At 39.0% G+C, this 26,248-nt stretch overlaps 1 protein-coding gene across 1 annotated transcript in view; it reads left to right on the top strand.

Annotated features, from left to right (window-relative positions):
* ARHGEF26 (Rho guanine nucleotide exchange factor 26) overlaps positions 1-26,248 on the top strand; it is a 1,375,009-nt gene that overhangs the window by 855,312 nt on the left and 493,449 nt on the right. The window contains exon 9 of the mRNA XM_044070517.1: positions 3,198-3,272. Coding sequence (XP_043926452.1) covers positions 3,198-3,272 — 75 coding nt within the window. The remainder of the gene's footprint in view (positions 1-3,197; positions 3,273-26,248) is intronic.

Here is a 26,248-nt window from a genome sequence, read left to right as displayed (position 1 = left end):
GTGCAATCTCGGAGTTGGTATAATTAAGTACGGGGGTGTGGGGGGGGTGGTACAGCCTCCCACATTAGTTTAAGTTTAAAGTGTACATGTTTTTTTTTTTTTGTACCTGGGAAAAAAATTGCTGTTCTGTGTTTTCGTACTTTTTGGGTTTCGAACAGAACTTCCTGGTTCAATATTACATCGTTCAACTCCTGTGAGTTCGGCAATGTAATATAAACCCATTTAATCCACCATCTAAAGTACCTGTCAACTGATGCAGATCTTCATTTCTCTGAAAAATTGCAACCACTGACTAAGCGAAGGTATCAACTCACTTATCCAATTCTTTTACAGAATTTACAAATATTTCACTGCTTTGTGTAGTAAAGAAATGTCTGTTATTAAGATGAAAACAAAATAATTGCAGAATTAATGGTTAAAACTGAACTCAGTACTGAAATATTAATCTATGTTCTATGATCAGTTTAATGAATTTTAGTAATATATATATATATATATATATATATATATATATATATATATATATATATATATATATATATATATATATATATATATAAAAACTAGAATTAGTGCAGCAACTTGGTAAATAGTTTTGTTTTATTATTTTAATATGTTTGTTCCGATGTAATATTTAAAAAATTACAACCACTGAAAAAATCCTTGGAAAATTCAGGATTTGACTCTTTCATTGCCAGAAGCCATTTTCAAAGCTTGTGAGTGTTGTCTTCAGTCAATGCACAGAGAAAAATTAGGGGATAGTGCTACTGCAAGCAAGAAAAAATGGATGGTTTTATTACTTAGAGTACATTATGAGGTCATATTATAGGGACACAACATGACAAGTAGATATGTGAAATCAGTCTGAAGCAGACCACGTTAATGTCCTTTTCACAAGTCATGCATTATGCCACTGGAGACTGAGAGAATTAACTTAGAGGAATTTTGCTCCATTCTTACACCTGAATCTTAAAATACAGTGTTTAAATGTAATTAAAAAACGAGAAAGAAATGTAAAAGGGTTGGAGACTTACAACACTAGTGGAAGAGACATTACACGAAAGTAAGGCCTGAAAAGTGTTCAGAAATCAGACCAAGAACCAAAATCCCTTAACAAAACAAGTAAAACTACTTAAACTAGTAAGCAGCTAAGTTGCCAGTTACCTGTCCTTTTTGTTACCAGTTATGGTCTGATGGATATTCCTAATATGAAATATCAAACAACAGATATAAAGAGCTTAAGTGCATAAGTCCTGTCAACATTTCCCATTTTAGTATATCAGATTAGGAACATAGGGAGATGTACTGGCTAAGTTCTGCAACTGAAACATACAATATTTGAAATAAATGGAGTTAAGATGTGGCTTCACCAACTGTTTCCTCTGCTTTGACTTGCAAACTGCATCTGGAAAATCATTAGAAGCTGCACCAAAATCTTGTGGCTACAAGGCATGTCACAGCAACATCAGTAAAAGAGGACTGAGAAAACCTTCATATTTATTGGATTTTGACCAAGCAGTTCTGTGTAGATCTGATGATAGACACAGTTGTTATTGAAGTAAACTTTTTGTCCCAGTTGTAACAATTTTTACTTGGGGACATATGTATTAAAAGCTGTGAGGGTTACCTTACAAGTACTTCTGGTGCTTGTCTGATAAAGAAAATCACAGATTTGTATTAGGAGAGCTTAATGAGTTAATAGCCTGATTTACTACTATTTGACCTTCTGTGGTAAAAGTTATATCAGATGGTGGTGGTGTCAAATCTTTCATTTGTTTTCTGAGTAGTATTTCTTAACAAACATGAATATTTTTCTAGGTTCTTTTTTTCCATTTGTCTCTGATGACATAACTGAGTGCATGAGCATCTGTATTATTTGTATCAACATCAACGGTTACCTGATGTGTTTGCAAAGTACAAAAACGTTCAAACAATGCTTTCTTGACATCGTTAAGCATTTGTTTTATTACCTAAACATGTAAAGTGCCTTCCATGAATAAAAAGTATAAACAAAAGGATAGGGATGAGCTGACAAGGTTGTTTCATAATTTCTTTCCCCACATATGATGGCATTATTTGTGACCAGTTTGGTGAGTGTATGTGTGTGTGTGTGTGTGTGTGTTTCCATGCTTAGTATCTTGAGTATTTTCTGCCTTCTGCTAAACATTCATTTATTTAATTGAAAAAGATGGTTACTATTTTTAAACAACAAAAGCTGGGAAAGTTGGAAGAACACAAAGTGAAAGGGTACATGGTTTCTCATTTGTAAATGGAGTTTGTACACTTTCGGTTGAAGTACTTTTTTATTTATCACTGCTATTCTTGGGATATCGCATTTCAATTGATTACTTAAAAGGATATGGGCCATAGGAGACATGCCTCAGCACACTCCTTAGGCTATGTCCATATGCCCAGTGGCACCATGTTCTTACAGACGCATACTGTTAAGGGTGCCGCACTTAGTGTGCCACTAGGCATCATGAAAGCTATGAACTAGCACCACTGTCCTCCCCTCCAGGATGGGTAAGGGACTGTAACATTGTGGGACCAACAAGCTTGGCTTCTCCTTTTTACCTAAATCTCACCAAGGAGGAATGAATAGGCCAATTGGGCTATTGAAGTTAGAAGAAAGGGACTGTAGGGCTCTTCCCCCACTGAGTAAAGGGGCTGATTGGGTGCAGGTAGATCTCTTCCAAGGGCTCATTTACATGTTGTTAATTAAAGGTATGAAAAGAGTACTTACAAGTTGACTTCGGATCCACTCTGCTGTTTCAGTAATTCAGTACCTGATTATCTTGCTCTAAAGGCTGAAAATAAAGAAGTCTTATAATACACTGTGCTACTGCTGAACATTTTGAAGGAAGTCAGGCCAGTAGCATAGCTAGAGCAGAACAAAGGAGGAAGTCAGGTCAGGCAACTTGTTTGTAGGCATTGGGACTGAGGACACTATGGTGACATCCTTTTGATCATATAAGATATGTTCAAATATTGCATTTGAATGAGGTGTCGTGCAGGCCTATGTGAAGTTTGTCATAAAAATCCCTGTGGATATTTCTGTAAACTGTAGATTGAGCACTTGTTGAGTTTCTTTTAACAAACTGGTTTTAGGCTTGAAAACATTTGCATTTTGTATAGGGTTTAATTTTTACAACTCGCATAATCTCACTTGCATACCATAACATCTTATTTTTTTCCAGACAATCTGTCAGAAAACTCCAAAAGATTCTCCACAGTATGAATCCTGTACAAAAGCATTAAAAGCAGTTGGCAAGGTAAGATCTCTGTTTAAGGTACAATGCTTCATTTTTGCTTTCTGTATCTCTCCCTGCACTTTTCATTGTGTGTGTGTGTGTGTGTGTGTGTGTGTGTATGTGTGTATGTATGTATGTATGTATATGTGTATATATATATATATATATATATATATATATATATATATATATAAACACACAAACACATAATGTAAATGTATTTGAATATATGTTTATTTGTATGTCTCCGTGTGTATAATGTATGTGATATATAGATGCAAACTACGTATGTTTGTGCATTAAAATATATAAATGTGTGTACATACATACATATACGTATATGAAACCTGAAGCTTTTTGAGGTAGAAATGCTGTTGCTATGCATTATATTATGTTGTATATGAGTTTATGGCATTGCATCAAACAACTACATGTTCAAATACAGCTACATTTTCAAATCACAAAGCACTGATGCTAAAAGCTCAAACTTCAAATACTTGGAGCAGTCAAATAAAGAAAGAAAAACATGTCAAGCCCCCCTGCACTCCATCACTGACTGCAACTTGTATATACCTACTCTGAGTTTACACAATGGCATAGAAAGGGCAGACTCCTACCTCCCACTGGACCACAAGCAGCAATAAACAGATGCCAGCATTGTTCAATATTTGAAAATACCAGAAATTAGTTTCTGTATTTTGTTTAATCTTGACCTGTTTTCGTGAATATCACAATCTGTGAATACTAAGAAATGCTTTTTTTACTGTTGTATAGCTTTCTTATTTTACAATTACAACATATTTAGGTTCATAGGTTGGTACTAGGCTATCGGCCTTAGGGCCTATACAAGCCCAACCATAACAATTCCCTATTTGAATTTACCTGTAAAATTGGAATTCACTGGTGTGTGTTCGTGAATGCAACAGTCAGTCACCAAACTCACTGGCAGTATCTTGAGTAGATTCATTTTGATCATTGGTTAGGCATCCCGCTCTGGTTTTTATTTATTTTTTTCTCCATATAAGTATGTCAGTTACTGTGTTACAGTCTCCTGTTAAGGCACAGACTGTGTACAGCAAATTCCTATAGTAATAAATGTAATATATTCAATAACATTGATATTTGTTGTTAAGTGCAATTTCTACCCTAGTTGCTTTCTTGGCCTTTGCCCTTTAGATGTTCTTTTACAAATATGTAATAGGTATGTATGTGGTTGACACACAATAGTGTCACCATTTTAGTGTATTTTGAGGGATTGACAGCTTGCATTATTTAACCTAGGCTTAAGTTTTAGCCTCAGTGTTTTATTGTTATTGACTAACACTAAATGAGTGTGCATGTGACTTGCTTTCCTTGGTAGAGTTGCCTGTTTTGCAGGTTTGAGGCTATGGTTTTGTTGAGCTTAAGCATGCAGTCCAGGAGACCATTAAGGAACCCAGCCCAAATTCCCAGTTGCCCCAAAGCAGTATCCGGTTAATTGATTTGCTGAGATTAGACATTAGGTAACTGAAGGTGGAAAGATTCAAACCCTGCACCCTTGGCACAGGAAGCAGCTCATTCACAAGTCATAGCTTTGGTCTTGCGTACTAACTGCCAGTGTAGATGATTTCCTTGAGATACAAGTGAAGCTTTTGTCTCTGTACTCTTCAGAACCTTTGTTAATGTACTGGTAGGTATCTGTTTATGCTCACAAGGTAAAGTCTCAGTTTCTTACATATATGCAAGGTGATATAAAAAAACACTGCTTTTTCTCCAAACACAACCCAGCTCTTATATTGCCTGAGATAACCGTTATCTCTAAAGTCTTTGAAAATTACCTTATGAAGTTAATTGTTACTTTATCTGAAGTTAAAATCCTTCCTGTGTTTAAAAAAATCAGATAAATGTGGACTGTTATTCAAAACCAAGCTTTATATTCATCAAAGAGCCACTGAAGTGTCTTGTGGTAAGATTGTGTGTGTGTGTGTGTTTTTTTTTGTCTCTCTATATTTACTTTGTAGATTAGGTTCTGGTAATAAATGGAGATTTTAAAAGTATGCTGGAAAAATATTTAAAACTGTGGGTATTGGAGATCTCATACAAATGGTAGTGGGTAACTGAAGTTTAATTTGTTTAAGAGGAGGTTAACCTTCAAAGTATTCCCTTGTAGGGATGGCTCATAGAAAACTTGAATCGCTAGCTTTTCAGTCCAAAAGTTATTTACATCACCCTCTATCCTGCCTGAAGTTGAAACTGCATTCACATTATTTATTTCCACTGTACTTCTTAACAGTCTCTGATTTTTCCAGAACATGCCTGAGTTTGCCTCAAATTTTGCTTTGTTCCTCTTTCTAGCAAATCTCTGAGGATCACAGTCAGTCAGTAATGCCAAACATTAGTTTAATGCATTTTATTATTCAGAAAATGCAGGTTGATGCAAAACCTGTTATTCTATTAATGTTTTAAGCCAATTAGAACAATAGTTATCATTGTCTCTGATTTTGAACCATTATCTCACAGCTGTTTTTGGTTTTGTCTATGAATCTTGAGCAAAGAAATTGAGAGAGGACATTTCAAATTAGACTGCAAACATTTCCATTTTATTCTATTCCTGATTGAACCACAAGTAAATCTTGCTGCTCACATTTATATGGACCTTTACCAAGTGCTTCCTAGTGCAACTAAATTGTAACAAAGAAACAAAAGTGCTGTAACGGGCAGAACAACTTTAATTAAAACATGGTATGCACCTTTACAGTCAAGCTGCTTCATCAGACCATAAAATCATATTGACTGACATCAAATAAATATCAAATTCCTTTTTAAATGCACAAATAAAATACATTATCAAACATGTGACTAGAACCAATAAACTCATTTAAATAATCTCCGCTGTTCTAGTGCAGGTCTTAAAGATACCTTGTTGTTTAAACCATGTAATTTATCAGCCTGCAAGCGTAGAATCCAAAAAAGTTCCCTGCTGTCTGTTTTATTCATACTGTCACCCAGTCTACCATCCTTATGCAGCAATTCCACCAGTCTAAACTTGAAGACACGGTCTAGTCCCTCATCCATAATGTGTCTTGCCAAAGAATTCATCTCATTCTGTTGTCTAATATCCCTTATATGCGCTCTTATATGTCTAACAGAGAGTGATCAGTTTTCCCAATATAAAACTATCTACATGTCCCACATTGTGCTAAATATACTAGCTGTTTAGACGTGCAATTTGCCCTAACTCTAAAAGTATATTTCTTATTCGTTCGAGGATATATAAAAACATTATTATTATTATACTTGAAAATTTCACTGGCTTTGCACACATGTAGGGCCTTCTCAAGTGTCAAGTTGGATTATCTTAAAAGCCTTCCTCTGACCTGATCACTTTTATACCACAAATTACTATCTCTTATCTGTGAATAATACAAGTCTCAAACCTTAGTCTTTCATACTGTGTTTAGGCTCGCTCACATAAGCATTTATTGGCTCCTTAACCATGTGCTTTCTAGTGAAAAGTAAATCACTTACATATAATTGTTTTTGGAGATGTAGTATGTTTGAAACCTTTTTTCCTTGTCATTTTTCACCTCTTTCAGAATAAAAGTGTTAAATACCGTTAATTTTCCTTATCTGCTTCTTGAAATAGCAATGCACGTCGGACCTTTTCTGACTTGCATGGAGTAATACCCATGGTGACTTAACAGCTTGTATGTCTGAAACTAAAATGTCCTGTTTTCAGACAAGTTGGCATTTGCTAACTTAAACATACATAAAACTACTAAATGTGTTAGTGAGATGCAAGACATGCATCTTTTTGTGAATAAACTGTAAGAAAACTCATGTTAGGAATGTAAAACTGTGAAAAACACATTTTTCATTCAGTTCTATATGGGAAAATGGAAAACCTGCTTGGCTGCTTTTCCAAGTGGTTGTGAACATTTGGGAAGAAAGAAACTGTATGCTAATGAAAATGTCTTCAGAAGTTGCCTAAATACTGTACATCATGACAGAGGCCATTTTTTTTTTGCCAAATGTATATTTATATCTGATGCCACAGGATCTCTTCTTTGGGACATTGCACTGAGAGCCTCCCCACAAACATACTCAACAAGTTAAACTAAACAAAAAACCCAGATGCAAAACCTGTAGGTAAAAATAGTGAACATTTTTGTTTTCAATGACAGAAGAGCAAATCCAATTGCACACTCACACCCCCTTACTTGTATCAAGGATCAGCTCTGAGCCCTTTTTTATTTGCAATGGTGATGGACAGGTTGACAGATGAGATCAGACAGTAGTCCCCATGGACTGTGAGATTTGCGGATGACATTGTGATTTGTAGTGAGAGTAGGGAACAGGTCGAGGAGACCCTGGAGAGGTGGAGATATACTCTAGAGAGAAGAGGAATGATAGTCAGCAGGACTAAGACAGAATATATGTGTGTGAATGAGAGGGAGGATAGAGGAATGGTGAGGATGCAAGGAGTAGAGGTGGTGAAGGTGGATGAGGTTAAATACTTGGGATCAACAGTTCAGAGTAATGGTGAATGTGGAAGAGAGGTGAAGAAAAGAGTTACAGGCAGGGTGGAATGGGTGGAGAAGAGTGTCAGGAGGGATTTGTAACATACGTGTACCAGTAAGAGTGAAAGAGAGGGTCTACAAGATGGTAGTGAGACCAGCTATATTATATGGATTGGAGACAGTGGCACTGACAAAAAGACAGGAGTCAAAGCTGGAGGTGGCAGAGTTAAGGATGTAAGGATTTGAATTGGGTGTGACAAGGATGGGCAGGATTAGACATAAGTATATTACAGGGTCAGCTCAGGTTGGATGGTTTGGAGACAAACCCAGAGATGTGAGATTGCATTGATTTGGACATGTGTTGAGAAGGGATGCTGGATATATTGGAAGAAGGATGCTAAGGATGGAGCTGCCAGGTAAGAGGAAAAGAAGAAGGCCTAAGATAAGGTTTATGGATGTGGTAGGAGAGGGCATGCAGGTGGTTGGTGTGACAGAGCAAGATGCAGAGGACAGGAAGAAATGGAAACAGATGATCTGCTGTGGTGACCCCTAACGGGAGCAGCTGAAAGAAAAAGACTATGACTTGTAATAACTCTACAGTCCCATAATATCTGGGGAAAATCATAAACACCTGATACAAATAAAACGTGCTTCGCACAATTAGTCTTGCAGAAGTGCTGAGGATATGACAAGTTTGACTTACTTGGTGTTTCTATGAGTAGTGTACATTCAGGTACTTATAGACCTGCCGTTTCTCCATCATATAAATGTACAGCTAAGTACCAATCAAGAGGCAACAGACAGAGTTTATATCCTTCAGAAGTGCTTCAACATTGAACTCTAGGAAGTCACATAACACATCCATTACTGTAACTCCCTCTTAAAGTTGCACCCACTGTATTTTTTTCACATATGCTCTACTTTGAAAATGTGTTTAGTGAGTGCAGTTTACTGAAAAAATAAATTGGAATTTACCAAAGAAATAAAATTGGGTCAGAAATTGTTTTATGTGAGTAGCTTTGCCTTCCACCACCCTGTTCGCCCTTGCTGTTCAGATTTGCTGCATATTGCTGGAAAAGGGAAAGTTATAGTGTCACTGACTGCAGATTTTGAACAATTTTCACCTCAGTAGGATACTATTCAGTGGAAATGTTTGCACACCACACAGTCAACAGAATGATTGCACTGTGAATCTGCTGTGGTGAGTAGACAGCAAAAAGTAATTCTGCATATACTCAGTCATGTCCACAGTTAATTGGTACATCTATCTGCAGTTGTTATAAACTGAAGGATGTCTGTTTTGAGATCTGTGTGTTGTTACTCATAACTGACATTATTCCACCGTACTTATTGCTTGGTAAACACGTAGTTAATGTATTATTTTAAGCTAAAATCTATGCTAAACTTACTTAGGGACGTTCCTTAGATGTGCTTTTCATGTTTTTCCAGATTGTCTGCATTTATAATTATCTTCTGTTTGAATTACTTGAAATGTCGGTAGTTTGGTCTTGCATCTGACAAGGTGTTTTCTTCATATGCATCTAGGTCATTGAACAAAAGGTTTAATTTATGTATAAAATAAATTACCACAGCAACTTTAAGATCTCGATGCATCTTTCACCCCGCCCTCACACACACACACACACACACTACTTAACGCAATGACTGACTCACTCCACTTTACAACTACTGTACTTGCTTGTTGTCCCCCTTTGCATGAGATTCTGGTCTGGTCGGCATTCAGCTAGTGCTTTTCTTGAAGACAAGCTGTAGTCTGATCTGCCTGACTTTGTGAATGAACTATGGGTCACTTATTTGAATTTTAACTTTGTAATAAGCTTGTCCAGTTTCTCATCTGCAGTAACATGATTACTGCTCTATAGGCAGTTACAGATTAGCCACAGAATTTATGCAAGTTAGAGCACTAAAGAATTGCTAGCAGTCCTGCAGAGAATCAGTCTAACTGGTTTTCTTTTCCGTCATGCTATTTTTGCTAAATGCCTCAATAAGAGCTGTAACTAGGGTAACGTAAAAGGGGCTGCTTTCCTAGGTGCAAGCTGTAAAGGGGGCACATTTGATAGTTGTTGATTTAAAACAAGTGATATAATGAGTTCTTCAGTGACTATATTTAGTAGCCCAAGTGAAGCAGCAAAGATCTTGCACAAGTTCTTGCTACAGACCTTTTTTTTGGGGGGGGGGGTCCTCAAATTCAGGCTGAGATGGTCAGTTAGAGTGCAACAGCTGTACTGGCTATGGCTCTGGCTTCAGTGATGCGCAAAATTATGCTAGCAGTTACCAAGACATTTCATCATACTGACAGAATACTCAGCCTCGTCTTGAAGAAAGACTTGTCCCATTTGTCATAAAACAGTTGAAGCGTAACATTTCGTAGGAACTTTTTTTCATTTTAGTCTAACTCAAACACTTTGCATGATAACTTATTTGGTTGCAGTCATCCTCTGCGTCTTGCACATTATTAAGTAAAAACATTTTTAAAAATTAATATTGATTATGCAGACATAAACAGTAAAACATTCTGAAACTTGAACATTACTGAGGCTGTAAAGGAATGAAATTATAAGATAGCAAGACATATTAACACTGTATAAAAGTGCTATATGTTAGGTAGAGTTCATTGTTATGCAGTCTGTGCATGAAAATAAATGAAGTAGTTTTGTAGCAGATAGAGTCTTTGAGACTGGAGCATGTCATCTCATTGAAAGCATTTTTGGCAAATACAAATAAAACTAAAGCAGTTCACCTAAACCACTTTAATCGACAGAGGAGACTGCTTTTTTCTTCACTGTTGTGCATCCTCGGAGTTGGTGTATGTAATTCTGGGGAGTGTGAGGGTGTGGTGCAGTGGGGCTTGCCCCCTGCAAAAAGAAAATCTATAAAGGTTTGCTGAAGGTGCTTTTGGAGAATTGGCATGAATCCTTTGAGAGATGCTGTTGCCCATGTCATACTCTTGAGTGATGACATCATAGACTGCTTGCCAGTGTCAGAAGAATCTGGGACACCATCTTGTTTAGGGATAAGGCCAAGTCCAGTGGCATGATTCAAGCCCAGTTTCTTCCTCAGTTGTGCTTGCACTGTGTATTTTCCTTTGCTTGTAACTCAACTCTAGTACATACTTGCTCATCAAATAATTTTAACTGTACCGTCCCTAGTCCCATCCCTCAGACTTCTGTTTATTGACTTGGTTGACTTGATTTTTGAATTTTATTTCTCTGCTTGACTGTTTCTGCCAAACAGATTTTGCATTTCTGTTTCTGTAACTGGGGTACATCACTTGTGTATATCGATACCTGTTGTTTTTTTTGTTTGTTGGCATTGCTTCTTTGTAATGTCGGTGCGTAATTGTCATTACTGTAAATCTGTATTCTTTGTATGTTGAAATATAATCCATCATAGATAATAGCAAAGCCTTTATAAGTGCACTTCACAAATATTGATTATCCTGCTGATGCTGAGTACAAAATAGATTGTGTATGATAAATTAAAGAGCTTAGTATATTAACGCGTTCACTGAAATTGAGTTGCGGATCAAAAGTAAATTCCTAATAATTTGATAGAAGGAGAGCAAACAATCCGTTTATGGCAAAAAATGCAGTCAACAGGGAGCCTTTGAAAAATATCATGACCTGTGTTCTCAACACCTTCTTTATAAGGTTATACATAGTATCCCATGACTGAAGCAATGTAACTTTTTTTGCAAGAAAATTTTAAGTATTTCTGTCATGGCACAACAGAGGTTGGACATCACCAAAAACAGTCTGAAATGGAGTGCCAGACTCTATCCTTGTCAACTATAATAAGTAAGGGGCCTAACACGGATCACTGGGATATACCTTGACCCTTACATAAAGGATCAGATAGGTCCCTAACAATCTTAGTTGCATTATCATGGCCTATGATATAAGAATAAATCACTTTTAACAAGGGACTGCAATGCAGTAAGAGAGGTCATAATATCAAAATACTCAACTGAATTGGGTACCATTGAGAGGTTGATGATTCCGCAGAAGATAACTCAGACTCATAGATTTTATAGATTTACTCTAAGGAAGTTATGAAAGGACATCTGTGAAAAACATGCTGACAGATTGTTACCTTACTTGTTCAGCCATCAAATTTTCAAAAGTCTTTGACTATGGATCAAGAAAGGGAATTATTTTAAATGTTATATTTGTCTCCCTTTTTATATATTAGAACTAAGTTGGTAGAGTTCCAGTCAGTAAGGTGGAGTAATGCAGTTAAATATATGAGTGATGGGTCTTGCCTGAGAAACTCCAGCAAATGGATTAATCACATCTGTGAATTCCCTCACTCAGCTTGTAGTATACTTTTTCCTGGAAATGCCTTTAATGTTTGCAGTTTTGATTGCCTTGTCAGTGTTCACTATGAAATATACTACAATGCCATTAATCTGTGGCGGCTGTTGGAGTTTTCCTCTATGATGAATGTTTATGTTAGTCTAAAATTCTTTGAAATGGGTACTACTAAAGGCACGTCAGCAAGTCCAGTGGCATCAGAAATACTTGGACTAGGGATCTAAACATCTTTTGCAACATCAACAGAACAATTTAGAGGCACAGGTATGTCTCGCAGAGGATATGGCTGCTGTCGAACAGACTCCTCATCCACGTAAGTCAAAGTTCATCCCTGTCCATATTAAAGCACAATTTAGCTCTATGGATGGGAAACAGAAAAGTTACCCCAGGACTGCCCCCTGTACTACTAATGGACTGAGGAAGCTTCTAAATGTTTTATCTCATGTGTGGGTCTCTCCAAATTATGTATGGTATAATTCTAGTTATTCTCATTAGGCGTAGTATATAATTTTTGACCATGGGATGGGTGCGGACAACCTATAACCAAATGAGATAGGTTATTTCGAGCACAGAAAGGAAAAATTAGCTAGCCTTAAAATGGACCAGAAGGGCAGCTAGCCTTTACTTACCTATGAAACTATGATTGTCAAACACTATTACTAGTACAAGTTTTAATTGAAGTGTAAGGTGTTGATTCTGCTGTGGGATATCAAGATTACTCATGGTCTCCAATAATAAATAATGTTGCTAACTGGCTCATATAAATCAGTACTTTAAATAGCTATCTAGCATATGGGAATTCTGACATGTAAACTTATAAACTGGTGTTTTTCTTGGTTTACCAAGCACACTAAATAGTTGTTCAGCATAGTTTCTCTTGATGTCTTTTTAGAGAGAAATATTTATCTAGGAAGTTCTTCAGTTTTATATTATGTAATGTGTGCTGTATCTGTTTGTGTGTCTGTCTTGTAAAAAATGTACTTCACTGATTTTGGAATGCTAATCTCAACATTGTAGCATTCATATCTCTTCTGCGCACTTTTTCTTAGCAAAAAATCATTCTGTTATGCTATTAATTTTTTAAGTATCTCTTTTTTTATCAGTCTGATATTTGTTTTGCTCTGAAGTTTGTCCTGTCTTGTTGATCTTTACATTCTCATGAAATTATTTAGCCTTGTTGTAGTTCTCATAATGATTTACTCTTTGCACATCAAACATGTCTTTGTGGATATTTACCCTTGCAATTTCTGCCTATGAACATTCCTTTTAGTTGTATACATTTAGTATATCCCATGCCTTTGAGATGTCTATTTATTTATTTTTGTTTGCTGTTGCATTTCTCGTTTGCATATATTATCTTGTGCGCTTGTCTTTATACTTCTTCTTTCGGCTACTCCCATTAGGGGTCGCCACAGCAGATCAACTGTTTCCATTTCTTCCTGTCCTCAGCATCTTGCTCTGTCACACCAACCACCTGCATGTCCTCTCTCACCACATCCATAAACCTTAACTTAGGACTTCCTCTTTTCCTGTTACCTGGCAGCTTCATCCTTAGCATCTTTTTCCCAATATACTCGGCATCCCTCCTCAGCACATGTCCAAACCAGCGTAATCTTGCCTCTCTGGCTTTGTCTCCAAACCTTCCAACCTGGGCTGACCCTCTAATATACTTATTCCTAATCCTGTCCATCCTCGTCACACCCAGTGCAAATCTTAACATCTTCAACTCTGCCACATCAAGCTCTGACTCCTGCCACTGTCTCCAACCCATATAACATAGCTGGTCTCACTACCCTCTTGTAGACCTTCCCTTTCACTCTTACTGGTACTCGTCTGTCACAAATCACTCCTGACACTTTTCTCCACCCACTCCATCCTGCCTGACACTTTTCTCCACCCACTCCATCCTGCCTGTACTCTCTTCTTCACCACTCTTCCACACTCACCATTACTCTGAACTGTTGATCCCAAGTAGTTTTCATCCTCACCATTCCTCTATCCTCCCTCTCATTCACACACATATATTCTGTCTTAGTCCTGCTGACCTTCATTCCTCTTCTCTCTAGAGCATATCTCCACCTCTCCAGGGTCTCCTCCACCTGTTCCCTACTCTCACTACAGATCACAATGTCATCTGCAAACATCATAGTCCACGGGGACTCCTGTCTGATCTCGTCTGTTGGGAGGGTGGCCTAATGGTTAAGGTGTTTGCCTTACAAACACAAGGTGCAGGGTTTGAGTCTCACAAGGGATAACTGGCTAGGCTTAAAAATAGCTCGCAAGGGCAGTTAGCTTAGTACTAACCTATGAACCTGTCCATCACCATTGCAAATAAATAAGGGCTCAGAACTGATCCTTGATGTAATCCCACCTCCACCTTAAACGCATCCATCACTCCCACCGCAGACCTCACCGCTGTCACACTACCCTCGTACATATCCTGTACCACTCTTACATCTCTGACACTCCTCATACAATACCACAACTCCTCTCTAGGCACCCTGTCATATGCTTTCTCTAAATCCATAAAGACACAATGCAGCTCCTTCTGACCTTCTCTGTACTTCTCCATCAACACTCTGAGCAAACATCGCATCTGTCTTGCACTTGTCTTTATATTGTCATTCTGTATTTGTTTTCACTTGCTGTTTTAAAATTTTCTTAATGACCTTTCATATCCAGGTATTTTTAATGTGATATTTGTGTGATATAGTGTCTCTTGCTTCTCCTTTCCTGAGTAATGGTTTTGGATAAGTCTGCTTTTTGATTTCTTAATCATTAGCTTTGAAAATGCAATTCTTTGCCAAAAACTTTAGCCTTGTGTGCTAATTGTGTCATTTCTAAAATTAAGTACTACATAAGGTCTGCTTGTTTGTGGCTGGGAATGCTTGACGTCTCTTTTACTGCTGCATAACTACTACTTTCTGGTAATGTTTTAGAATGTAGCTTGTCACTTGCAATATAGCTAAAATGATTTGTCTATTGTCCCAATCACTGTAAATCACTATTATGTAGTTTTTGAGTGTAGATACCTAGGCAGTCCATTGTAATGACTGTTTAATTCTGTGTTAAAAGGCTAAAGATTTGGAATCTATGTTGTGCTAGTTTTGCTCAGTAACTATGGCTACTTTCTTTGAACAAAACAAGATGGTTGGCACTTCTTTGTCTTATATTGCTTATTGATTAGTGAAATCTTTGTGTCAAGAAAATCACTGATGTGTCCTGTACAGCATCTCTCCAGAAATTAACTTTTGACATTTTAATAATAAAAAATGCCACCTGGATAAGTATTTTCTGCAAAAGTATTCCTTCCTGGTTTACTGTTTTTTTTTTAATTTGATTGTTATATATAGAAGGTCATTCAGCATTATAGTTATTTTTCTAGAAATGCTGCATACCTAAAAATCTCAGTCCATTACAGGTAATATCCTGACAAAGATTTTTTTTTCTTTTTCTTTTTTCCTCCTAGCTTGTCATCCATCACACCTCCCCAGTAGCACACCTGCCCTACTGACCTACCAGTGAGGACTAAGCCTCCAGATCTGCCTAAGGAGGTCTTCTTTGAGGAACTGCTGTTATCCTGCACAGGCATCAGAGGTGGTTTTGCACACTTGCTGGCATCCCTGGCCATGAGAGCATTTTTCTAAATATTTTATCCTCACCCCACTCCTTGGTGGTGGGCATGCCCACCAGTATCACCACAAGGGATGCCAATGGTCCCACCATAATTACTCATGCAAATGAAGCATGTGCAAACAGGAAGGTGCCATCACTGGCTTGAGCAGCCACAAGGCATCCCCTTACTGATGGAGCACTACTTATCGGTACTGCACCACAGTGGCAGAAACAGCCAACAGAGATCTACCAGCAGCTCCCCCAGGGATGTGCAGTGCCCATTCTCTCCTGCCTTACCATCAGTTGCTCAAGCAGCTAATTAAACTTTATCCCTGTATGCCACTGGAGATGACTACTCCACAAAGATTGTGTAGTGTTTTTCTACCCATTCCTCCGCAGGGTAGGGAAAGATTCCTATAACTCACTGAATGCGTGGGGCAGGCAGATGCAAAATATATCTCAAGTGAAGTCACTCAGAGAGTGCCACATGCTGATTTCAGTATGTGAGGGTCACTTCACTACAGGACAGATAGTTACTACCTGCGTAAATAAACCAAACTGTAAGTACAGTCTGTAAGTGAAACAAACTCAACTTCTAAATGTTTTAACATATTGTATGTAAATGAAACGATATGCTGTCAACATCTGTGCATCATTATTTGTCAATAATTATTATTCTGTATTCTTATGTATGGTGTTTGTGCCATCTGGGCACAGGTCATGGCTGAAAAGGGTCGGCCAACCAGTCCTCTAACATGATGAAAATGAATAAATAAATGTATAAAATAAAAGTCAGCCTATAGAAGTGTTTTCCAAAGCTAAAAATACATTTATCTGTATTGTTGGTACTTTGTAGAAAATTATAGAAAGCTGTATTCTGCAAACGGAGATATGCTATTCCACATTTGGCTGTTTGTAGAAATCACATGTAGGGTGTCTCATTGAGTATAAATAATAAAAGTGTGTCGTCTAAGGTTATTTTGCTTCTTACTGACAGAAAAATGCTTTCTTTGTTTGTCTAGCTGTCATGATATCACCAATGGCTTTCCTGTGGGGAAGGATCAAAAGCCCCCCCCCCCCACACACACACACAGTTTAACAATCCTCTGTAGTAACAGCACCACTCCTCTGTCAGGGTCATGTGATCTTGACAGTGACCAGCACAGGCATTCTTCTTCTTTCACAGTGAGCCAGTATTCATTTAGTTTTCTTGCAGCCACTTCATTAAAGCTATGATAAAACCACTTCAATGAATTAAGAAGGACAGGTCATGTGGACATTTATCAAAATGATTTCAGTTGGGGAAGGGGGACCCTCCCCTGTACTTCCCACTTGAAGGGGGCATCACACCTGCACAGTCCTAACTAAGATAGTTATCTTGGGATAATCAAACCTTGGCATATACAGTAACCAAAGAAAAACACACTGCCAGGTAAAGCACTCCCCTTAAATATTTGAAACCATGTAGAAAAAATGAGGATAGGGAGTGCACCACAAACTGATACTCAAAAATCAACGAATAAGTCCAAGAAAATCACTACTGGAATAAACTCTTCTTTATTGTAGACAACAATAACTGCAGCAGAATAGTAGTAGTAAGCGCTTTCGCGTTGAAACCCAACATTCATCCTCATTTTTTCTACATGGTTTCAAACCTTGGCATATGTTGTAGATGTCACTGAAACTTGTCAGGTTTCCCACACTGGACCAAACTAGCTCACCAACTCTGCCTCCCAATATAGGGAACAGAATACAAAGGTCCAAACTGAGAGGGAAAAAGGATCCCCAAACACCAGGCAGACACCCTTTTGTCATTACCCCCAACACACCCTTACTGGTAGGCCTTCAATTGTTAACTGCCACACCAAGGGACTTATCCTATCCTTTAAGAATCCTGGCAACAATCCTGGACTTTATGAAATCTGGGTGGCCAAAAGCTTTAGCTATCATGCTCAAAGCAGGCAAGTGGATACTTATGGACCCAACTGCTTGTTTGGAATTGTATCTGGCAGTCAAATAATGAGCAGTGAGGAACATTTTCCTTCAGAAAGTGGTAAGCTGAAATAAAACATCCAAAAAAGATAGACTGACCCATAAATCTGTCTGCCCAGGAATTATTGACCAACCACATTGTTGTTCTCGGATCAGCCACAGGTGTGCAGGAAATAGTTGTTGGTTCCATCTGTGCTTTTGGAAACAAATTGCAGAAGAAATGGATCACTATCATAATTTGCCAGTGACATTCTTTCCTGAAAAAAAATAAAATGGTGAATTTGAAAGCTGTGCAAAACACACACATTGTGAGCAATGACCTAACCAATTTAGATTTAGAAGACTCCTCCTTGAGAACCTGGCAACCACTAAATTATCTGAATGAAACATTGTGTTGTGACTGGAAAACAAATCTTGCCTTACAACAGAAGCCACCCAGATTAGCATAAGTGGTGGTGATCTTCACTTCATCAGACCAAGAAAAAAGCCAATGGACTGAAATCAATGGTCCCTACAATAAATCCTCAAGCCCGTCCCACTAAAAGCATCCATGAAAAGATGCAGGTCCTGTAAGAAGATCCATTTACCTTTCCAGAAGGAAACTGACATTTTAGACTGCCAAAAACTGATACCAAACATGGAGGTCATTCTTCACTCTCAAGGTTTCCCTGACCTAATGATGCTTCTGCAGACCACCCTTAAGAAGGTTTGCCAAATCTCTAGTAAAGGTCCTGCTTGGTGCTATAACCCTGCACCCAAAACTGAAGAGGCTCAACATTCCATAAGTTTAATTCTGACCTTCCTTACATTAGAAAATGTCCTTATAAAGCTGCTGTTCTTAGAAAGCTTATCCAGGGCAAACAAAAACATGATGACTCTGTATCAACTTTCAAGGAACTAGGAAAATTAGTAACTTAGCCAGACCTAACACCTTTTCTTCTGCCAAATCACCCATAACTCCTAGCAAAGTTGATTGAAAATTTCCAATCCTTTTTTGGCCACAGTGAAACCAGAACCCACTTCTAGAAAACCATCTAGATAAAGAACCCACTTCTAGAAAACCATCTAGGTAATGAATCACTGGTTGGCTGGGCCCTTTGATACCAGTACAGTTGTTATACTGTGCTAAACTACTCAAATATAGTGCAGGCCATGGCACAACTCTTAGGCATGGCTGTGTCAAAAAAGAATTTTCTCTCAAAAAACATTCATAATAGGTACCAGTACTACTCCTGGATTGGAAGTAAATGGAATGCTGTTGTGATGTCTAATTTGCTAACCATGGGTAGGAATAAAGTCATTTAATGACAGCAATAGCATAATCAAGGGAAGCATACCATAGTGTTGCTTCTTAAATGTTGGCACCATCATTAACAGAGGTCCCTTAAGGGAAGGATAAATGACTGACCAAGTGAAACTCTCATTGCTTATGAAGCACCAACCCCAGTGTGGACACCCTAAAGGAAGGGGAAAGGGACCTAGTGCTCTATTAGTGAGGAACTCCTCAAAAAAAAGTTTCTTAACCTCCGATTCATTTCCCTTGATTGAGTTTAAATTCTTACATAACTTGAGTGATGAGAGGCCAATGATTTCAATAGAAAACCTACAGAAAATACTTCCAATATCTCTTGTTTTGCTGAAAAATCAGGGTAACATTGTAACAGGTGAATCAGGAGGCCCACATTAACAGGAGAATGGGTACTGATACCTGTGCTGAAGGCTTCTGAAAACTACCCCCACCTCCTTTATTGAGAGCACTGCTTTGATTCTGAGCCTCTGGATTACTCGAGGAGATCTTGACATCTAACCTGTCAACAGAGTGGGAGGGAGCCTAGCTCTCCTTGGACCAGCATTTCACCATAGGATGGTTCTTCCCACAGAAAGCATGTGTGTCCAAAATAGCAAGCTAACTAAGAATATAAGCCATTATTGTAAGCCCAACAGACCCTCTCTTTGTCTTTGGTTTGTTCAAAACCATCTGGAAAAATCAAACTAAGTCTGTCAGTTATGACACCTAGCTACATGTCTGGATACCACTGTTCCCACTTTATTATTGACTGCTTTCAATTTTCTGAACTTAAATCATACCAGAACCAGGCAATGCCACATCTAAAACAATGAGCTAATAATAAGGAAGTAAGTAGAGGCAAGGTTTGTAATTAATTTTTTTCTATTCAAACTGCCATGAAATATATGAAGCTGAGTATCCAGTTATTCTAGCTGTGAATCCTGAATCCGTTAGACTGTTTCTTTCCAGTGACCACTAAGGCAGCCATCAGATCCCCCCCCATCAGGTTCAAAATAAATTACACTCAATCTGGGTCAATTAAATCAAGAACATAAACAAAATTGCCTCAGACTTTTTTTCTTTAACCACATGAAGGATACGTTCTCTCTAGGCAGGCTCATCTGGGAAAGAGGAGGGAACAATTAAGTGGCCTACACTTATATTAACCTCTGCAGTCTGCCTAGGTAGTGGTTGTTTAGAGTGGAAGCAGAATGTTGCACAACAGAAACCTCATACATGGCTAGCTCTGCCTCCCTTAAAGACCTGATTATGTGCTATGAGGGAACTTTGCCCATCTCGATGACTCAATCAGCCTAACCCTACCATTCTGACAAGGTTTCTAAAAACTGTGCCATGTATTCCTCCTCCATCTGTCTCTGTACCAAACGCCCCCCCCCCCTAATCTCTCTGAACCTAAGTTAACTTGGTTCACTGCTTTTGACTTTGCAGATTTCAAGAGTTGACAGCAGGGTTAGTATGGTTCACATGTCTGGAGTACCCTTCTATTTCCTAATTTGACGTTTTTATGATGAACTTGAATTTTCAGTACTGGATGTTCCTGGACCACTTGATGTACTTCAGTTGGTTGCAGATAGGCCTGGAGTGCCAGCCAAATGAGAACCTTCCCCATCATGAAGGAACTGGTATGCAGAGCGAAATCTTCCCATTGAGCCTTCAGCTCATTTGCAAGCATCACGTTACCTGTACAAAAAAATATTATTAAGGCTGGATAACACTGGAGTAAATAACCCTGACTCTTGCTGTAAATATATAAGACAATATCCCAACTGTTCTCCCATGAAAAATAGGAAAGGGAGGGAGGGTCAGACCAGCCTACCCCCACTCCAGCATAACTGCAGACCCCAAGGTAAGCTCACATATGTCACACGTACAAAAAACAATAACTAAGATGAGCCTAGAAAAGCACCAAGTAGAGAAAGAGTCAACCTACTAAAAACAGGAAACGTTATCTGCTTAAGTAAATGCTTTCATTTCATCTTTTGTAATAAATTGTGTATTATAGAATTGCTTTGTCTTTATTTTGTTGTTATATATATGTTTGGAAACAAAACCCTCCATCAAAATGACATTTAGTTGATCATACAATTGTTGATGCCTAATTGTCAAAAACCAAAAGACTGATCCACAAAGGAGTGAAAAAAAAACACAGTTTTTTTGCATGGCACCAAGTCCCCATGCACCCCACACTCCCTGCCAAGTATACATATATATATATATATATATCTACACGTGTGTATATATATATATATATATATATATATATATACACACACACACACACACACACATACACGTGTGTCATCTCCAAGATTGCAGTACAGTGGTGAAAAGAGCATATTGCCCAATCCTCACTGTACCATTAATCCTATACTGGAAAAGCCAGTATATTTCGATCAGCTGAACTGGCTGTGCCAGGCATTGATGAGTTTGCATTTTCCTAGATATAATAGCAGCTTAACCATGCTCATGGGTAAAACTGTCTAGTTATGGCTGTGACTGGGATGGAATCCAGAGTCTGTTGAACGGTGCCCTGAATCGCAACAACAAAATCTAGCTGAGGAGTGCTGTTGCCTTCTTTATGATATGTATGCATCAACAAAATAGACTCCCAAGACCGCCCTAAGACACGCTGTAACCCACCCACTTTTGCCTAATGACCAGTATCAATGTCTGGGCTGTCACAATCACTTGGAATGTTGTTGGAGAAAATCCTGACACTGAATAAAATTTCAAGAAGAAACTTCCAGCTCAAATTAATTGCAAGGAAAACTTAGCCCTAGGAGAAAGGAAAACTGAAAACTTGCAAAGGGACATCCTTGACTAATGAGACAGGAAATACCAACTGCAATACTCAATAGAATAAAACCCAAATGAAAGGACCGCCCCATCCCCCAAGAAACAAAAGGACAAAGCACAATGCCATGAGAGCAACAACCTGTAAATCACACAGCAAAATCGAAAGACATTTGCAGCACCAAGGCCCCATATCTTAAACACAGGAGAAAACAAAAGCAGTAGTAGTCCACACCTCTTGTTAACACTACTGCAAGCGAAGGTACACAGACCTTCATAAGCTTCTCTCTCTCCCATTTTATTTTATCAAACAAGGCACAAATTCAAGCTCCAGTAAACAAAACAGCCACAGTAAGATCCTAAAGTGTCATGTTTAATCATAGCCTCACCTCAGGCTTCATGCACACTGAGTGGTGCACAGCTACAGTTATCCCACTCCACAAGGGGGGGATCTACCTTGAATCCTGGGAGCTACCATCGCATCAGTCTGACAAGCCTGATCTGCAAGGGCATGGAACGCATTATCATGGAACTTATAAACAAAGACATTGGCAACCTTCAAACACTGGACCCCTCCCAGTTTGGGTTCGTGAAGGGCCGATCTTGTCTCCTGAACCTGACTGACTTCTTCGAATCAGTCTCCAGAGCAGTGGACGAAGGTATGGTGGTCCACACAGCCTATCTGGACCTTCCAAGGCCTTCGACACCATCCTCCACTCTGGAATCATAGATAAACTTACTAAGCTGGGCATAAATCCTTACGTCACTCTATGGGTTGCCAACTGGCTTACTGGCAGAACCCAGACTGTAAAAGTAGCCGACTCCATATCCAGCTCCAGACAAGTAGAGTACCTCAGGGTTCAGTCCTGGGACCACTCTTGTTTGGCATCTACTTCTCTGAAGTACAGGCCAACACTAAGGGACTCTGGCTAACAAAGTTCGCAGATGACTGCAAACTGGGAGCCATTATTGAATCCCCAAATGATGTGGATATTCTACAAAAGGGCCTTACAGAAACAGATGCTTGGTGCCAGAGCCATGGGCTCAAGCTTAATGCCAAGAAATTTATAGTTATCCCCTTTGGGAAAAACCATCTACTCATTAATTACCACATAGGTGGCAGTACACTAAACGCTGAAAGTGTGATGAGAGACTTAGGGGCACAGGTAGACAGTGGTCTCACCTTAGATAACCACATCGCCACAACAGTCAGGAAATCCTTCTATGTGGCACACCTCATCACTATGGGCTTTTCATCCAGAAAAAAGGAGGCCATTGTCCCACTGTACTCATCCCTCATTAGACCCATTATAGAGTACAACACCGTTTGGTATGTACCTCACAAGACATCTGCAACAGCTGGAAAGGCCGCAGAAATACCTCACTAAAAGAATCACAGGCCTAAAGCAGATGCCCTATGCTGACCGTCTAAAAAAATTACAGCTATACTCTGTGGCATATCGTCTACTCAGAGGCAATCTCTGCTTAACATACAGGGCCATGTCAAACCCTGAGCTGTTGGACATGCTCCACGTAAAGAAATCCCAATCCCTCAGAGCCACACGCTCCAGGGATCTAAACCTTGTCATCACAATGAGAAAAACATGCTGGAGGGATAGGTTCCTGACCCAGAGACTCCCCATACTCTGGAATAGACTGCCCATACATGTCAAGCAGAGCACCTCCATGGTCATCTTCAAAAGGAACCTTGACGATTGGATGAGAGATAGGAAATTCACCCCAGTGATCACGTCAGCTAGACAGGGGTCCAGGGAAGTAAATATTGTGTGAAGAAATATCCAGGGAATTGTTATGGCTAGGCTTGTATAGGCCCTAGGGCCGATAGCCTAGTACCAACCTATAAAAGTATCCCCACCTACCTAAACTTCCAGCTGGAAGACCATGGAAACGAAAGCCTAATGAAACAGAGGCAAACAGGGAACAGAGTGCACAGCTTGCAGACAGGTTAACTGGAATAACAGTACTGCTAGATGCCTGCAGCCTTAAATAACTGACATGGACATACTTCTCAAGTATCCCTGCTTTCCAGGGAAGTGCCTGATTTGGCTGTTTTTTTTTTTTTTTTTTTTTGCCCAACCTCCTAATCCATTCTAACGTGACTGTTTTGAGAGAAGAGATGGTGGGATACCGGTAATGAACAAGAAAATTATTAATACCAGATTTCATTATTTCAGAAAATGCTTGTTAAGTACATATTTTCTTCAGTCATCTTTTCAGTTTATACCTGCAATATTTAAAATATACTTGTTCATAATGTTAGACGAGGCGGGTTGATGCTAAAACACTAATGTCAAACCACATTCTGTATGACAGACCAAAACAGACATGTTAACATACCTGACAGGTAGGAGGACAAACACAGATTGCGAGAAGAATTTGAAGCAACCTCTCTACTGAAATATCAAACTCTGACTATATGCATCATATTAGTGTAGCACTGAGCAGCGTATTACTATCACGAAGGATGATGCCCTAATATGAGCAAAAAAAGATTGATTTCAATAACTGCCTGTCTTTCTGGCGTCATTCTAAGGGGATCCAATATTTGTCACGTTGGGAGGAGTTAGTTTTCAGCTAAGTTGCTTTGCCAAGGATGGGCTACACCTCTCCCCTCTAGGCTTTCAAATACTTGCTAAATCTTTATCCTCTCCCATAGCACCTTTTTTAGGCAATGCCAAACTGACAAACCTACTGACATAGCAAAACTCAACTCACATGATCCTCAAGGTGTTTCTGCTCAATACCAGGATACCAAACAAAAAAACTACACTCCCTCCAAACCTTCCATAGACTTGAGAATGAAGACATCTGTGTAGTTACTGAGACATTGTTTAAAGTGGCAGAAAGTAACCAAACAGTGCAAAGTTTCAGTTCCTTCAACACTTTTAGACCAGTAGCTGTGTAGATAAGGGCTAAAGGAGGAGGTGTGTCATTATACATCCTGTACCATATTCTAGCCAGCTATTGGTCACGCTCCATGTCCCAAGAAGCTCATAATGCATAACTGGGTGTACTGGAAACACTTACCAGTCAACCTAACACCCTACTCATGGAAGATTTAATTACCTGTCTATAGACTGTGAATCCTGCTTGGCCTCAAATCTGGAGGCACAGAGATTCCTGAACTTCGTAAATACAAACACCCATGGCCAAACTGTGACTGTGTCCATTAGAGGCTCCAACATACTGGATCTTTTGCTTACAAAAATGGGAGAATGCCCCCCCCCCCCAGTCTTTCATCCTCTCTGGTAAGGTCCGACCAAAAACCTGTTTCCTTTGAAATCTAAATCAACTCTGTAATCACATTACAACCAGTAACAGGGACCATTCCAAGGTGAATGTTACCTTTTATTAAGTGATGGATTGTCAGAATTAAGTGCCCATCCAAACCCAGAGAACACAGCCGCCTATGCTGAATTGCTGTCAGAAACTCCGTACAACTATGTCAGTGGCTGCATAGAGGCTGCTTTACCTACCAGAAATAATCTCAAGACTAGCCCTAGAAACAAATTGCCCTGGTGGCAACCCAGATTAAAAAGGGTATATAGGAAAAGAAAAAAAAAAATTGTCAAAAATCAGGAAGGGTAATTTCCATAAAGATAGAAACTGTCATCAAAGTAAATGGGCAGCTAAGAGGGCTAATTAGACCAAGCAAAGTCAGCTTTGAGGTTGATGTAGCCTCCCAGGTGAAAGATAGCAATAAGGCCTTCTACAGCTGTGCCAGAAACCTCAAGGACAGCACACAGCATGTGCTGAATGGTGGTTAATGGTACCACATTTACTGAGCCCAGCAATGTAGTGAACCTGTTAGAGGACAGATTCAGTTCCAGATTTACCCCCCCTGTCAACCCCAACCATCCCCTAAAAATACCATCAAGTATTGTCCCTTCAGCTATAACAAGAGAGCATGTAGTGGCTGCACTCACTAAAGCTAATAACACAACCTCAGTGGACCCCACTAACATTTCAGGATGCCTCCATAAATAGTCTAAAATATGACTTATCAGGACCCATGTAGTCATTATTTAACTAGAGTCTTAAAACATGATTTGTGCCATGTGAATGAAGGAATCTTGGCAGTTATCCCCCTCCATAAGGAAGGACCTTCAACAGATCCTGAAATTACAGACCTATTAGTCTGACTAGTCTTATTTGCAAAGTCTTGGAAAGAATTATCATGGAAATTATCAAGGACACAGGAAACCTCCACACACTGGATCCATCCCAGTTTAGCTTTGTCAAAGGAAGATCATGCTTACTGAATCCAGTGGACTTATTTGAAAAGGTCACTAATGCAGTTTATGAGAGGAAAATGGTGTGTAATACCTACCTAGATCTGGCTGAAGCATTTGATACAGTACCCCACTCGGGCATTGTCAGCAGACTTACAAAACTAGGTATAAACCTCTGTGACATGCAGGATAGCTGTCTGGC

The sequence above is a fragment of the Protopterus annectens genome, chromosome 4.part1 (genome assembly GCF_019279795.1).
Source record: "Protopterus annectens isolate FY-2018-M chromosome 4.part1, PAN1.0, whole genome shotgun sequence".
Classification (NCBI taxonomy): domain Eukaryota; kingdom Metazoa; phylum Chordata; order Ceratodontiformes; family Protopteridae; genus Protopterus; species Protopterus annectens.
Note: the sequence above shows the minus strand (reverse complement) of the source record. Positions and strands in the feature narration are given on the sequence as shown.